Source organism: Mustela lutreola, chromosome 1 (genome assembly GCF_030435805.1).
Source record: "Mustela lutreola isolate mMusLut2 chromosome 1, mMusLut2.pri, whole genome shotgun sequence".
Lineage (NCBI taxonomy): Eukaryota > Metazoa > Chordata > Mammalia > Carnivora > Mustelidae > Mustela > Mustela lutreola.
In genome coordinates this window covers 178,679,663-178,696,398 of record NC_081290.1, presented here as the reverse complement: position 1 = coordinate 178,696,398, position 16,736 = coordinate 178,679,663, and the positions used below count along the sequence as shown (strand labels likewise).

The window sequence follows — 16,736 nt, the reverse complement described above, 5'->3', positions numbered from 1 at the left end:
GATCATCTTGGTCTAATGCTCCTTATTCAGAGTAAAGAGAAGAAGAATCACAAACATTGAATTAGTCTATTTACTCCCCTCCCCCACAGGGGGACAGGTATTTATTTATTTATTTATTATTCCATTTACTTTTTTGTAAAAGTAAACAATGGAAGATTTCTTATCCATTTCTTCAAAAGTGAAAATATTCATCTCTTTTGGAAGCATTATAATTTTGCGGATATAAGCCCACTGAGCAAAGAAAAGAGGTAGCAGAGAGTACAAGTGACCCCACCATTTGTGTAATGCCTATATTCCAGAGGATGAGCTGGAAGTTATAAGAGAAGGGTTTCACAGACTATAGGAACACAGAAATACTTGTGTGACCCTTGCTTTTTTTTTTTTCCCCATGGTGGAGTAAAATGTGTGAGCAACCACTACCCTTAAGTGCTATTTTGCTCAAATAATTTTTGAGGCTAGGAAAACAGTTAAGATAAAATCTGTTGTAGCCTTTTTGCCACTGGGTTAAACATATGAATCAGACTTGGAGTTCAATATTCAATGGGTAAGGTCTTAGACTTTATCAGGACTCTTTGCAAGTAACTGAGTTCAGGATTTAAAATCAATGGATAGATGCAAAAATAAAATATAAAAAGGCTCCCACTATAAAGCACTAATTTTGACATGAAAGCAATTCTTGATTCCAGCTATGTTATTTTTAGCTATATTATGAAATAATTGATTGTTGTAAGAGGAAGAAAACTAGGTAAGATGAATACCACAAGTGTCCAGTGAGGAATATTAAAGTAAAAATTGACATTTTAAATAACTGATTACAAACTCAACAAATATTCAAAAAGTACTTTTAGGTGTTTTTGTTTTTGTTTTCCTGAATTATTTTCTGTAGGTAAGTGAACCAAACTGCCCAATGGGGTCAGAAGGCCAAAAATGCCAAGTTGTTTTATTGTGGCCTCATACAAACAATATGACAGTAGATCAAACTTTGTAGTTTTGTTATATTTCTACTACCTTCAAGCTCAGTAGGTAATATTTATATAAATTCTTCCATTTTTTCCTATGGTGTAATTTAGGATAGAAAAATCAATCTATATTAAACTACATTATCAAATAGTTGTTTTGAAACTCATGTTCTGAGATGTTGGAATGGCTAACTGCTATTTTATTTTTTATTTATTTAATTTTTAAAAGATTTTATTTATTTGTCAGAGAGAGAGAATACACACAAGCAGGCAGAGAGAGAGAGAGGAGGAAGCAGGCTCCCTGCCAAGCAAGGAGCCCGATGCAGGACTTGATCCCAGGACCCCAGGATCATGACCTGAGCTGAAGGCAGCGGCTTAACCAACTGAGCCACCCAGGCATCCCGCTAACTGCTATTTTAAACAGCAATCCAAGGAAGGAAGACTTCCAAACTCATTCTATGAGGCCAACATTACCCTGATTCCAAAACCGAAGACCCCACTACAGAGGAGAATTACAGGCCAATATTCCTGATGAACATGGATGCAAAAATTCTCAACAAGATACTAACAAATCAAATCCAACAGTACATTAAGATAATTATTCACCACAATCAAGTGGGCTTTATTCCTGGGCTGCAAGGGTGGTTCAATCTGCGAATCAATCAGTGTGATATACCACCTTAATAAAAGAAAGGACAGGAACCATGTGATCCTCTAAATAGATGCAGAAAAAGCATCTGACAAAGTACAGTAACCATTCTTGATAAAAACCATCAACAAAGTAGGGGAAGAGGAAAGTAACTCAACATCATATGTGGAAGATCCACAGCTAGTATCATCCTCAGTGGGAGAAAACGGAGAGCTTCTCCTGTATGGTCAGAACAACACATGATGTCCACCGTACACCGCTGTTATTTAATGTAGTACTAAAAATCCTAGCCATAGCAATCAGAAAACTAAAAGAAATACAAGGCATCCAAATCAGCAAGGAAGAAGTCAAACTCGCTATTCACAGACGACATGATACTCTATATATAAAACTTGAAGGACTCCACCAAAAAAATCGCTAGAACACATTCACAAATTCAGTAAAGTTGCAGGATACAAAATTAACATATAGAAATCTGTTGCATTTCTATAAACCAATAACATAGCAGCAGAAAAAGACATCAAGGAATTAATCCCATTTACAACTGCACCAAAACCCGTAAGATACCTAGGAATAAACCTAACCAAATATGTAAAAGAGCTGTACTCTAAAAACTACGGAGCACTTACGAAAAAAATTGAGGAAGAAACAAAGCAATAGAAAAACACTTCATGCTTATTGACTTGAAGAACATATATTGTGAATATGTCTATGCTACCCAAAGCAATCACAAATTCAATGCAGTCCCTATCAAAATACCATCAACACTTTTTAAAGAGCTAGAAAAAACAATCCTAAAATATGTATGGAGCCATGGAAGACCCCAAACAGCCACAGCAATCTTAAAAAATAAAACCAAAGCTGGACTCATCATGATTTTGGAGTTCAAGCTATATTACAAAGCTGTAGTCATCAAGACAGTATGATACCAGCACAAAACAGACACATAGATCAAAGGAACAGAAGAGAGAAGCCAGAAATGGACCCACAACTATATGGTCAACTAATCTTCAATAAAGCAAGAAAGAATATCCAATGGAAAAAAGACAGTCTCTTTAACACGTAGTGTTAGGAAAATTGGACAGCCACATGCAGAAGAATGGGACTGAACCACCTTCCAATACTATACCCCAAAATAAATTCAAAATGGATGAAAGACCTAAATGTGAGACAGGAAACCATCAAATTCGTAGAGGAGAACACAGGTAGCAACCTCTTTGACATCAGCTGCAGCAACTTCTTAGTAGACACGTCTCCAAAGGCATGGGATACAAAAGCAAAAATGAACTATTGGAACTTCATCAAGATAAAAACTTCTGCACAGCAAAGGAACCAATCAACAAAACTAAAAGGCAACTTCAGAATGGGAGAAGATATGTGCAAATGGCATATCTGATAAAAGGTTAGTATAAAAAATCTATAAAAAAACTTATCAAACCTAATACCCTCAAAACAAATAACCCAGTTAAGAAGTGGGCAGAAGACATGAGTACATATTTTTCCAAAAAAGATATACAGATGGCTAACAGACACATAAAAAATGTTCAACATGACTCATCATCTGGGAAATACAAATTAAAAAAAAAAGTGGGATGCTACCTCACACCTGTAAGAGTGGCTAAATTCAACAACATAAGAAACAACGGGTGTTGGTGAGGATGTGGAGAAAGAGGAACCTCCTACACTGTTGGTGGGAATGCAAGCTGGTGCAGCCACTCTGGAAAACAGCATGGAAGTTCCTCAAAAAGTTGAAAACAGAGCTACGCTACAACCTAGCAACTGCACTACTGGGTATTTATCTGAAGGATACGAAGAGATTGACTGAAAAGAATATATGCACCCCGATGGTTATAGCAGCATTATATCTACAATAGCGAAACTATTTATTCAGCTTAAGTGTCCATCGATTGATGAATGGATAAAGATGTGGTGTAAACACACACACACACATATACACATACACAGACACACAAACACACAAAGATTACTCAGCCATAAAAAAGAATGAATCTTGCCATTTGCAACAGCATGGTTGGAGCTAGAGAGTACAATGCAAACTGAAATAAGGCAGTTAGGGAAAGGTAAATACTTTAAGAGTTCACTCGTACGGGAATTTAAGAAATAAAACAGAAGAACATAGGGGAAAGAAAACAAAAGGAGATGAAGGTGGAGCCAAAACAAACTCTTAACTACAGAGAACAAACTGAGAGTTGCTGGAGGGAGGTAGGAAGGGGATGGGCTGGAGGGTGACAGGCATTAAGGAGGGCACCTGTGATGAGCACGGGGTATTCCATGTAAGTGATGCATCACTGAACCCTACTCTGGAAACTATATTGCACTCTATGCTAACTAACTAGAATTTAAGTAAAAACTTGAAATACTAAAAAAACCAAACCAAAACAAAACAACAACAACAAAAAAAAACCACCACCCACTGAAACTCAAAAAAATAAAAGTAAAGCACACATATGAAACACTAATTTACTCACCCTTTATAAAAAGAACTTTAGCTTTAATAAACATCTTGGCTGTGTTGTACTTATTACAGATTTCTAGTTACAATTTTGTTTTTATGGTAGTGTTTTGGGTCCCAGGCCAGACTTTTTCAAGCAAACGATCTAAAGATACGGACAAAATTCTGCATTTTTAGCAAGGCTGACACCTCATTTCAGGTGGTTCTCAAGCCTACTATTGTTTGAGATCCACTGCTTTAGAGTATTTGTAATTAAGTTTAAAAGATACTGTAAAATTCTTAGAACAACAAATTTTAATTAATTTGAAACCTCTGATACATTATCTAACTCTTCTGGGCAGTGATTAAAGAAAGAAAAGAGATGCTACAAGAACAAACAGTAATACATTTATAAGAACTAAACAGTTTGTGGCACAACAATAATTTGGAAAACATGTGCAGAGGATGAAGTGGTTCTCCAAACACAGTTGTCCGTTCACAGATTTTAAGAGAAAATTGTGGAAGCCATTTCCATTATGTTTTTGAAAAATGATACAAATTAAATATCCGCAAAGTTGTTATTGGTAGCATGCCAATATTAAGTGTGCTCATCTTTCTAGAATCTACCAGCATATCCCCTTATCTTCATCACATTAACTTCATCATCTTCTGAAAGATGGCTACTTCTTTTCAAAAGCATTTTTTTGGTCAAGATTATTTAGTGTTTTACTTTTTTAAAAAAGGCACTTGATTCTCTGAAACTGTCTTCCACTGTTATCTCAACTTATTAAAGACAGTGCAGAAACACAGGGGTAACATGTAGAAACTCTTGACACAGTTTGGACCAGCTCTTGTGTTTGGATGAGTCAAGAGTAAAACCAAGGAGCATTTAAAATGATTTGGCCTAGTTACAAGGAATTAAAGTATCAGTAGCTAAAAAAAAATCATGTTCAGGATCAAAAAACATCTTTTCTTAGGGAAGACTTTATAGAACAATTTATTTTATTTATGTATTTATTTATTTTTAAAAGATTTATTTATTTATTTATTTGACAGAGATCACAAGCAGGCAGAGAGGCAGGCAGAGAGAGAGGGGGAAGCAGGCTCCCGGCTTGAGCAGGGAGCCCGATGTGGGGCTCGATCCCAGGACCCTGAGACCATGATCCGAGCCGAAGGCAGAGACCCAACCCACGGAGCCACCCAGGTGCCCCTTTATAGAACAATTTAGAGTATACTATATTCTCATGATATAGTAGATACTGTACAACTGATTAGGTTTATACTTGAAAGGCATTTTAAAGAGACAAAGTCTCATGATTACTATGCAGTCACAGGAGAAAAGAAACCTTTTAGAATTCAGCAAGGAGAGACACAGAAAAGGCAGACACTCCATTTTCTAAGTTCTGGGGGATCTATTATACAGCACGGTGACCACAGTTAACAATATTGTATTATGTATCTGGAAGTTGTCAGGAGAGTAGATCTTAAATATTCTCATTCCTCCTGTCATCAAAAACGGTAACCATGTGAAGAGAAAGAATTGTTCGTTCGCCTGCTCTGCTGTGGTAAATACTTTTAAATCTATTAATTTATCAAATTCCCACACCGTCACATTAAACTTATACAACATTATATTTCAGTCATATCTCAAGGCTAAGAATATAAAAAATACTTTTGAGATGACAAAAAAAAAGCTATCATTTCCCCTGCCAAGATTTTATTTAAGGCAAGAGTTTATCCAAAGCACTGGGGCACTCCGATATTCTTCTTAGAAACTAGCTAAGCCTGTGAAATGAGTAAGTGTGCTGTAGGCCCCCCTGCACTGCCTTCTCCAGACACAGTCTTTTAAGCACAGGTGCTAAGTGGAGGGTCTTTCTGAGCCTTCCTCGCCCTCGGACAGGAACCTGGCAATTCTGGGCATTCTCAGAACTAACTGCTCTGTGGGATTCATGAGGAGGTATTTACAAAGCTTCATTTGTTCATATCAACTCAAACTCTCAACACGGGCGGCAGTGAGAGGGAGGGAGAGCACAGTTTAAGCTGAGATGAGTGTCTTAAGAAAGTCAGAGTTGGAGCTGAAATGACAAGTCAGAAAGTTTTTCCTTGGATTTCATAAATACACACTGAAAATTTCTAAATACCTTGAATAGTTGCAACCTTAATGATTTTTTTTTGGAGTCCCTTAGGAATAAACCTAAATGACATACAGGGTTATAATGACTGTCTTCCAATATAATAAAAACATAGTTCTTCAATCAAGATTTTTTTCTTCTTCCAAGAAAAATTAACAGAAATTGAATACTGTTATTTCCTCTTACAGTATAGACTGGCTTCACAAGATCCTGAAAAGAAAGTACGCCATGCTTTTTTACTTTTAACTTTTATAAATACTGATATAGTTGAGGGAAACTGAAAGGCATTTCGTGTAGGGCTCTTCAATATGAAGTAGGAATCTCTAAAACATATTTCAGTTTTGATTTTTCTAGTTGAGTACTTAAGTTCTTGTTATAAATAAAGCTACAAATTGCTAAGTTTACTTCTACAAATCCAATCATATTATTATGCATACTGTACGCAGCAAAGTAACAAAACCTCTTGCTTACTATACTCTCAGATTGAAGGGCTTACAATAGATAAGGCAGGAGCAAACATTTCCAAAACCACTAGGTGGCATTCATTCACCGCGATTTTGGCCAAATACGACTTAAAGCTTATAGAGATGTGGGGTGAGGAGGAAGGCAAATACTACCCTTTATTTGATGAGATTTTCCTATCATTTAACACAATAACAAAGCTCAATTTTACCTTTTCCTATCTGCTTCAAATCAAATCAACGAGTATTTGTTGAAAGATTCATTTGTGAAGAGAGTTGAAAACCATCTTCACTGTGATGGCATTGCACTTAAAACATCAGAAGAAGATGAGCTACACATCTAGAAGTATGCCATTTAACTTGGTTTTATTTCATTGCTTTACTATTTCATGTTCGTTCTCATGTAGCTCTTTTTCTTTTCTTTTTTTTTCATGTAGCTCTTTTTCTAAAGGTTACAAAAAGCACAGTTGTGAATACTAAAACTCTCTAAGATTCTAGATGGCATTAATCTTCAAAACTTATGTTTATGAACGTAGGAGGCCAAGAGCTCTTGGTGATTCACAAAAGGTCCTTACTATGTGGTAGGTCTTTAAAATGTGTGAGAAATAGTGCTCCTCACTGCACTGAGACCTATGAACCAAAATGGCCTTTGGTGATAAAGGATTACGATTTAGTCTTGAAGATGAATCATGGAATGAAAATGCCTGAACTCTGTACTTCAGACTGAATGGTTTAGAGAAAATACTGATGGGAAAAAAGTAAATCAAAAGTCAACTTTTTGTAGAAGGTCTAGGGTAATAATAATATAAAATCCAGGACTTACCTGTTCTAATATGTTTTGAAGCCTCTCTATCTCACAGTCTATTACAAATTTCTTCTCTTGTCGTCTGTCAAGTTCTTCTAGAAGTTGCCTATAGCTGACATCATTAAAATTTTCCACACATATAGCGCTGACATGCCAACCATTTTGTCCTGCTTTTTCCATAATAGCTTGAAGTATTGAGTACCCTAGTGAGGAAAGAAATCCAGAAGGGTTACTAAAAACATACTTTCTCTCCTCCTCATTAATAACTTATACAGGCACTGAGACTATGTCAACATTTTTATGCTGCAGATATACAATAAATGCTGAGAAATCTAAAGATCTGAGTGGTTGTTCTTTTATTTGGGGGCAACACCCCTTAAAAATATTTCTTGAATGAAGGAAGAACAGCATGCCTTGAATAAACTCTCACAATCCCTCTAGTAGAGAGAACATTACATTGCTTTAGACATATTTTTCATGAAATAAACCAAAAACCAAACTCAGTACTACCGTAGTCAATAAAAATTTCATACATTATTTTTGTTAATTTTACTCACTGGACAGAATTAATTTTGAACATCTGTTTTGAACATCTGCTCCCCTTGAGCAAGGCGAAAATGACATTTTTGGGTTCAGTTATGGAAAAGAGGATATTAAAATCTAATGCAACAGTATTTATTGAGGATCCATTATTGTGAATGGAGGAGCCATTATTATTTTTCCCCAACCCCCACCTTTTTTGGGGAGAAGGCATTATTTAACTCGTTGTCTCTTTAGCAGGGGGATGATGCAGAAAGCGGGTGAACTGAATGGCTACTAGGCGAGGCACCAGGCATTCAAACTCATAATCTAGTAGAGGAGGAAAGACATTCAGATAAACAAATGCAAGTCAGTTTAAGATACTGCAATGAAAGCTGTACTCAATGTCCATTGTGGGCCCAAAGAAGGTTTGGTTAAATTTGCCTGCTGGTTCATCAGCAAGAGGAGGAACAACTTGCACTGGGTCCTGAAGGTTGAGAAGACTCATCCAAGCTTGCTGAAAAAGGGAACGTTCGCTATCTGGAGACAGTCTTCCAGAGAATGGGGTGGTCTGTGCCCTACTGTTGGTCCTTATCTCCCTGTACCAACCAGCACAAAGGGGAAGGGAAGTCAAAGGTCTCGGGGTCTGGGTTAGGGAAGCTGAGGCAAACTTAGGAACACAGCTCCTGGAGTGTTTCTTCAGGCCAACACTGTCCTATAATCTTGCTTTTTCCAGCTCTCAGTTTTCAACTGGCATATAAGAAGAAGGGAAAAGTCTTTGAAACTATGAATAGACAATAAATAAGAACAGGTTAGAATCAGAGCCTGGTAACCAGTGAGTTTTTCCACTTGCTGCTTAGCATAAAAAAGAAAAAAATGCTGGTCCTCTTTAAGAAGGTCTAGCACTGATTTGAGCTCATCCTATGGCAGAAGACTGTGGTTTCTGCCTTCCTTGATCCCTGGAGTCAGAGTGTAGAATGGGGTGGATTAAAAGTGAAGACTTAAATGAATACACAGCACTTGTAAGATAAGAGGGTATTTACTCAGGTTTCTGATTGGTATGAGTCTCTCAGATTCAAGGATTCTGATTTTCAGGTAAATTTTCTACAAGTCAGAGCTTCAAACGTTACGGATGCTTGGTTAATGTCAACAGATGGAACCGATGATGAGATCATATTTGAAATATAAATTACCTGGTATCCTGCCAAATGAAATACTGTGGCAGTCAGGATTCATTTTTATCTAAATGAAAAAAATTCCCCCAAGAGGAAGACAGAGGGCATGTTAATTACTCTGTAATTATTCTGGTCTATCTAGTGCTCCATTTAGTCTTCCCTTTTGTAACACATGCCTGTAACCATCTTTTCGGATCTTACTTAGATTCCCCTTGGCCCCCACCCCAAGCCCAGGACTCTTCCCCTTATTTGCTGTCTAATACCTAGGTAACAGGATGGTCTGAGTGCTCTTTTCATGTATGCTCAGGCCTCATTTATTCTGTTACAGGGACTTGCTCTCTGATAGGAAGCAAGGCAATGTTCCTTTTATTCATTTTTGACACCCATGAACATGTTCTTTTAAAAAATTCCAATTGATATCTTACTTTCCCTCTTTCTCCTTTTATTTAGTGTCATGTCAAAATAATTCAAAGACATGTCATTTGATTTTTTTTGCATGTTGCCAAAAAAAAAATGATAAATACCAACCACACACATCAAAGTAGTCGTCCTGTGCCCTAGGATCCATTCACAAGGCAGTGTTCTTTGTATACTGCCTTTTTACTTTATTTTTTTAATTTTTGGCATCATGTGGTTATCAGGCTTCACATCATTACTAGGCATCCAGGTTGTTATTTTCCTGCCTACAGGACCTTTACAGATTGTACAGCCACAAACCTTCTGATGAAATTAATGTATGTTCCCAGTTGTATAAGAGATACTTCAAGATTCACACTAATAAACCAAACTATAATTCAAATTCAAATTTTCGTTACACAATCTAATTTACAAATGACACAAGAACTGAAATAAGAGAAAACCCTAGGACACAATCTTTGTTAAATGGCAAAGAAAGTTGGCTGCCTAAGAAGAACCGTTAATCATAGTCAGAAATAAATGGCATCTTTTCAGTGCAGTGCAAAGGACATGCAGTTAAAGGCTGGAAGCTGGAATTCTTTTATAAGCTATGTTTGATTTTCATATGCTCTCTTGTTCAGTGTTACTCAGATGTGTGTGTCTTATTTATTTGCCAAGATAGTTGGGAATATATTGTGAGTTGGGAGAAAATACTGCTGTTGAGTCTATGGTTATGTAACTTGGCTGTTACATAAACTAGAAAATCACAAGTCATGTCATACTAATTCTACATCCGGCTATGATTTGTATCTCCTAGTTATTAGAAAACCTGTAATGCAATATTGTTGGCTATGAATACTTCAGGGTTTGGTGCATATCAAAAGACTAACAGAGACTTTGCTACCATAAAGGATCTTTTAAGTCTCACTTTGATTTTAGAAAAGCTGCCTAACATTTTAATTCAATATAATTTACTAAAAACCTACTATAAAGATCCTTTAAGGTTTGCCAAGATAAAGACAAGATTCTGGTTTCTACAAGGAATTCACTATCTAGTCACTTACTAAGTAACTAACCATTGCACAAATGACAGTACTGTATAAAGCACCAAAATAATTTTATCAGAATAGCGGTGAAAGTGTACCATGGAGAAAATCACAGTACTATTTTACAGTAAGTAAATAAAGGCTTTTCATAGTTGTTAAAGAACACTATCAGTTATACATAAAAACATTGCTTAAAATGTTTTTATGCCATGTGATGATATTATCAATTATGCTGGTAATTGATGACAGTAATGCAAGCTGTCCCAAATGACTGCATCTGTGCACAGTGACAATGTTTCTATCATCCATGGGGAATGACCTATTTTGGATGAGTAGCACCATCCAGAGATGTGGCTGCTAGCAACACGAGCTGGGTTTTATTTTATTTGATGTTCTCTCTTTCGAGAGTTATTTGATTCAACTATCTGTACACAGAGGAGCAGGAGGAGAATCAGGAGAAATTTATGTCAGGGTGCATATAATTTCAAACAGAAGAGAGTTACTGATAAACTGTTAAAAAGACTTCCCTTCGATCAAGACTGAAAAGTGCTCATAGTGCTTTTTAATTAGAAGTTCACGGGTACACTGAGCAGTGTGCAATGCTAGGTACAGAAGCCGTGTTTCGGACGGCTAAGAAACTGAGGAGAAGATGAGGAGAGGTGAGAGTGCGGACATTCTTAAAGTCTCATCAGGAGAATGAAGTAATGCCATGAAGGGTGGACCATGACGATGCACATGGGGTGGAGAAGCTCCTAGGTCCTGGGAACCAGTAGGATAAGGGCAGGACAGAGAATCAGCAAGACTGGAGTGTGGGAACCAGCATGGAAAGAGAGGATTGGGTCTGTCCCATGGCTGGGGAGAGGGGAGTGTTGATGAGCTACCAAAGGAGAAGTGGCAAAGGGACGCAGTGGCGGCAGGTTCTTACTCCAAGTACCAGTCCTCCCATCAACCTTGGGAACCGCTACGCGGGCACCCACCGCAGCACTACCGATGTCTCCAGTCTGGGCATGACTCCCAGCACCCCATACACTAGCATGTAGGCCTGGAAGTATGCGCCGTGCTACGTATTAACCTCCGTCTGCGAGGGAACGAGGTTTGGAGGCTGCGCTGCACTGAGTGCCACCATGCTGGAACTACTGAACGGATTTAGCAACCATTTAGTTTGGATTCGTTCCAAAGCAGCTTAGCACCAAACAACCTGTTCAAAGCCTCCTGTCTGGACTCCAAGGTCTCAGCACACAGGAGGAGTAACCAACCTTGCAGCTCGGTTAAAATGATCAGCAGCTGTGACTACAGCATTTATTCTATGCACAGTTCAAGAATTCAAGAAGGGCAGAGTGAAAATAAACGAAGATCTTCTAACTCATGCCGTTTGAGGCCAAACATGCAAACCTGACAGAAGATGGAAAGTCTTGAGTTTTCCCTTGTCTATAATCAACAGTAAAAACAGAAAATCCATCTTTAAAGATGGTCATTCTGGGTCCTGGATTTTCCCTAAAGCCTCTAGTATTTTCTGACAAGAACATTTATTGTTTCCTGAACCCGACACTCCATGGGCATATTTAATTCAGATGCCATCTTACAGGTAAATCTGGTCATCTAAATCTTTAAAGTTTCTGTTAGTTGCAAATGAGCCTCACCCTCATGAATACAGGCATACTGCAAGTATTTTCAACCATCTGCCACAGGTTCAAGGCCCTGAACACCCCACTACAGGCATGCTCTAACACCATGTTTTTCTTCATTCTCTTGGGCTTTTCTAGAACAAGGCCACTGGAAAATTTCATTTCAACGCAAACAATGCCTGAATCTATTATTTATATAATCACTTGTTTCCATACTAGATTCATTTTTATAGGTAGAGACTCTATGGACTTCCCTGCAGTGCCCTGTATTTTCTTACTCTTCTCTGATACATACCCAAATCATATGTGTCTCCTCCCTCTTTCCAGTATTATTTTAGACCATTAATGTCTTTGTTTTCTATCCTCCAGCAACACTGCCCTTCTCAGATGTTCTAGAAGGTACCACTCATCTTCTACCTTAGTGCCTTTGCAAAAAGCTGCTATTCCCTTTTAAAAAAACTGCTTCCTTTCACTTTTGCTTTCTTTCGTCTTTCAGAGCTCACTGCAAACATTACTTAACCCTACCTAGATCACTTTCCCCCTTAGCTCTTCAAGCTCTCATAGTTTTCCGTACATTTGTTTCCAAGATTTTTAGCTCACTTTCTAACTATGTATTTGAATGATGACCCGATTAGGTCTTTGCCCTCTACTATACTGTAGGCTTCACGAAGTTAGGGACAGTCCCTGTGCTCAGTGGATGCTCAGCAAAGAGTTGTCTGAATGCACGAATGAATTAGAGGGAATTTTACAGACAGGAGTCAGAATGTTACAAGGCTTGGCAGTGAGAAGTAGCATGACAGGTCACATCTGGGAACCTCAAACTCTTCAGTTTATCTCATGTGTTCTGAAGAACGAGGAGGATATGGGCAGATTTTGGTGTGGACTATAGGAAGGGCTCCAAAGGCAGCAGAGAGAAGCAGGCAAAAGTCGTGTCATTAGGCCTTTCTCTCATCTCACAGAATTTGGTCTTTATTCCTCAAGGACTTCAGGAAGAGAATGACAAATGTGCTGCAGACCGACCCTTCAGCTGAGGTGTGGGAATACAGGGGATGGAGTTAACAGGAAATGGAAAGCCCATTCGGAGCGCATACTGAAGTCAACCAGTTGAGATGAAGGAGGGGAAGGAGAGCGGATGCTAGACGGGGGAAGGATGACTCTGCTTAGTGGTGATCCATTAACATCAGGGATATGGAGGACGAGGATTTGGGCGTGACATCAATCTGCTCTATTGGTGGTCATTTAATGCTGTTTTCAGAGGGCAGTTAGGTCTTTTAGGATATCCTGAAGAAGAACATACTTTTCTACTTAGATTTCCAACGTCAAGTAACTTCTGGTGATAAGGCCTGGCAGCCACCTCCTTCATCACCCAAACCAGTAAGCTAGATTGACACAGGCTTGAGAAACCCAACTTTCTCTCTTGCAATAGGCATCCATTTTTCTAAAGACCGTCTCTGTAGATTTTGAATAGTCTCTAAGAATAAACTGGATATCTTTGCAAGTTCGCCTCCAGAATTATCTATCTCCTCAGCACTATGAGCATTTATTAGTATCTTTTCATAGTGGATGACAATCTCTTTTCATGTAAGAAAGGCATTCCTGAAAATTTTGCATAATTTTAAACTCCAATAACTAAACACTAGTTTCCTAATCAGAATATATGTCTGGAATGATTTCTATATGGTTATTATTTTGCTCCTAAGTTGAGATTTTATCAATTTTAAATATCACACTATGTAAAATTCACATTTCTGATTATATTTTTTTTAATATCACACTATAAAAAGTTCACAATTTGAATTTGCACTAAATGCAGCCATTGTATCTTTTCTTTTTTTAAAAATTTATCTATTTTAGGAGGGTGGGGAAGGACAGAGGGAGAGAGAAATGCAAGCAGACTCTCACAGAGCTTGAAGCCCAATGCAGGGCTGAATCCCAGGACCCTGAGGTCACGACCTGCGCCAAAATCAAGAGTCAGATGCTCAACTGACTGATCCACCTAAGTGCTCCAACTATTGTATCTTTATAAGAAGATTAAAATGCAGATCTGTGAATTAAGAGGCAACCAAATAATGCTTGTCTCATATTAAAACTTAAAAGTACCTAAGACCTAATTTTGTATGTTAAACTTCCTCCACATGGCAACGCTTTGGGAAAGCAAAGTGTTGAGTTGAGAGGAGGGACAGAGGCCCTCGGGAAGAGGACTTCTCTGCGAGAGAATGACAGGTGAAGATGGTCTGAAGGACAGAGATGGTGATGAGCATAGGAGCTAAGGGCTGAGTGGCAGGAAGCTTGAGGAATGCCTCACAGATTATTAATTGTCAAGAGACTGGTTTGTTGAGTGGTGGGTTCATAAACATACTAAGCTTTATGACCCTTTGACAATTCAGCTGGACCTCAGGACAGCCCTGTGCAGTAGGTCTGCTCATCCCCACCCGGTAGATGAAGGAACAGAGATAAGGGTGAGCTACGTGATGGTAGCCCTAGCAAGTGGCAGAACTACGTTGTGAACGCAGGTCCCCATTCTCAAGTGGAGGGGCTCTTGAACCCCGTGTTAGCGGACAGAGAGAGCTGCAGATGAGACTGGAAAGTAAGGTCAAGGCTGTGTTGCCGGGGTCCCTCTTCTTCTCAGGAACACAGCTAGCAAATTAGCGTAGTCTGTCAGTGCAATCTTCAAAACACTCAGAGAATCTAATGTCTTTCCCAAATACCACTGAGGCTGCCACCCCGTGCAAAGGAGCACCCTCTCTTGTCCGGAATCTATAGCCCTCTCCTGGGACAGGTGTCCTTGCTCTGCCTTTGCCCCCTTTGGACTGGTGATAGCACGGCTCTGAGCCCGCAGACCAGCCCACTCAGAGCTCACAGCCCTCTCGCTGCTTGCACAGGGCCCGCCACCTTTCTGATCCCATCTGCAGCTCACTTGCTCTCAGACACTGCCAGCAAACGGCCCTCTCCCACAGCTTTGTTCTCCACCGGCCTTTGCCGTGTGCAGTGCGCTCCGCAAGGCGGGTCTGGGAGGCTCATCCTTTCACCTCCGTCAGGTCTCTAACTCACCTGCCCTCTTCAAGGAGGGCACCCCAATCTCATTCTCCACCTGTCAACGTTGTTGTCCTGAGCTGGCACACTCCCTTCTTTGCGGTTTTTCTCCCTAGCATCATCACCTAAGAGACAATGCATTTTATTTATCCTGTGTATCATCTGTTGCCCCCAATAGAGGGCAAGCTTATGCAGGGAGGCAAGTTTCGTGCTGCTCCCTATGCGAGAAGAGCACCTGGTGACTAAAAGCCACTCAATGAATGTATTGGGATAATTAAAAATGGAAAGTTAAATTTTACTTTGGGGGCCACAGAGAAACACGGAGGTTTTGGAGCAGAGACGAGACAGATTATAAAATTGTTTTCATAATATTAACATTTATAATGATGGACTCAAAGAAAGGAGGAAAGGGAACCGAACAGGAGGCTACTAAAATGAATCCAGGTGTAATGCAGTAATTCCTCCAATCTACAATAGTTCTCAAACAAACGGGAAGGAAGGACAATGTCAGTTGCTCACTTCTCTCCAAATTCTATCCTTTCCCCCTTATTCTGTACTCACCCACTGAAGAGCCAGGAGATTTTCATTTTATCAGGTTGGAACCATATGAGACTGTCATTTCTGTTAGTCTAAAATATTCGAATTTCAGCAATGTCTTCTGTTTCATTAGAGATGGCTTCTGAATTGATGGTCAATAATATTCAAAGGAATTAGAGTGGCCTGAAAACTACTTAATTTATGCATTTAGATGCAAAAATAATGTGGCAGGTAAATGCAAAAACTCCCAAAGCAGGCCCGAGGGAGGTCATGAGTTGTAGGAGCCAAGAGCCTTGCACATCTCGGCATTCCTTAGGGTATCCGTGGAAATTACTCTACACTTTCCATTATCAATCTTTACAGCAACCATCTTGAGTCATTAACAAAGGCTGAAATAAGCCTCAAAAAAATTCAGTATTAAAAGAAGTTTCAAATCCATTTTAGAAAAAATTCTATTCTAAATGCTAAACACAGAAAGACTTTTGGTTTATAAAAACAAATCCTCAGCTAACCCTGAAAAGCTGGTTCACTGGTTGAGGATAGTCTATGCTCCATATAGAACGCTCGTTCTGAAGAGACCCAATTAATTTATTCTACCCTATGTTGAAGTCTGAGTCCAATAGATCTCATTAATTAATCATGAAAGCAATCACTAGCAACAAAACACACAGAGTGTTACACAACATATTAAATATCAGTTTGTTACCCTCACATGCCAGACTGTGTACTGTAAATAATATTAATTTGGATCTGGCTTCTGCACACAAAGCCAAAACCATTCATTTTGGTTGATTTGAAAGTGATATTTTAAAATGTTACTTTTGTCTTTTCTTTAGAAAAGGAGTAGCAGTACATAATTTTCTTTAGATGATTCTGGTGAAAGGATTTGCATACAATTATCAAGACAATTTCTGTTCCTAGCGGGAACAAACACAGGATGAAGTAAG

The 16,736-nt window shown here is 38.8% G+C and overlaps 1 protein-coding gene across 10 annotated transcripts in view; it reads right to left on the bottom strand.

The window, feature by feature from the left end:
* GRIA4 (glutamate ionotropic receptor AMPA type subunit 4) overlaps positions 1 to 16,736 on the bottom strand; it is a 387,246-nt gene that overhangs the window by 111,828 nt on the left and 258,682 nt on the right. For all 10 annotated transcript variants that reach the window (XM_059179531.1, XM_059179526.1, XM_059179517.1 and 7 more), the window contains exon 5: positions 7,477 to 7,661. In XM_059179531.1, coding sequence (XP_059035514.1) covers positions 7,477 to 7,661 — 185 coding nt within the window. The remainder of the gene's footprint in view (positions 1 to 7,476; positions 7,662 to 16,736) is intronic.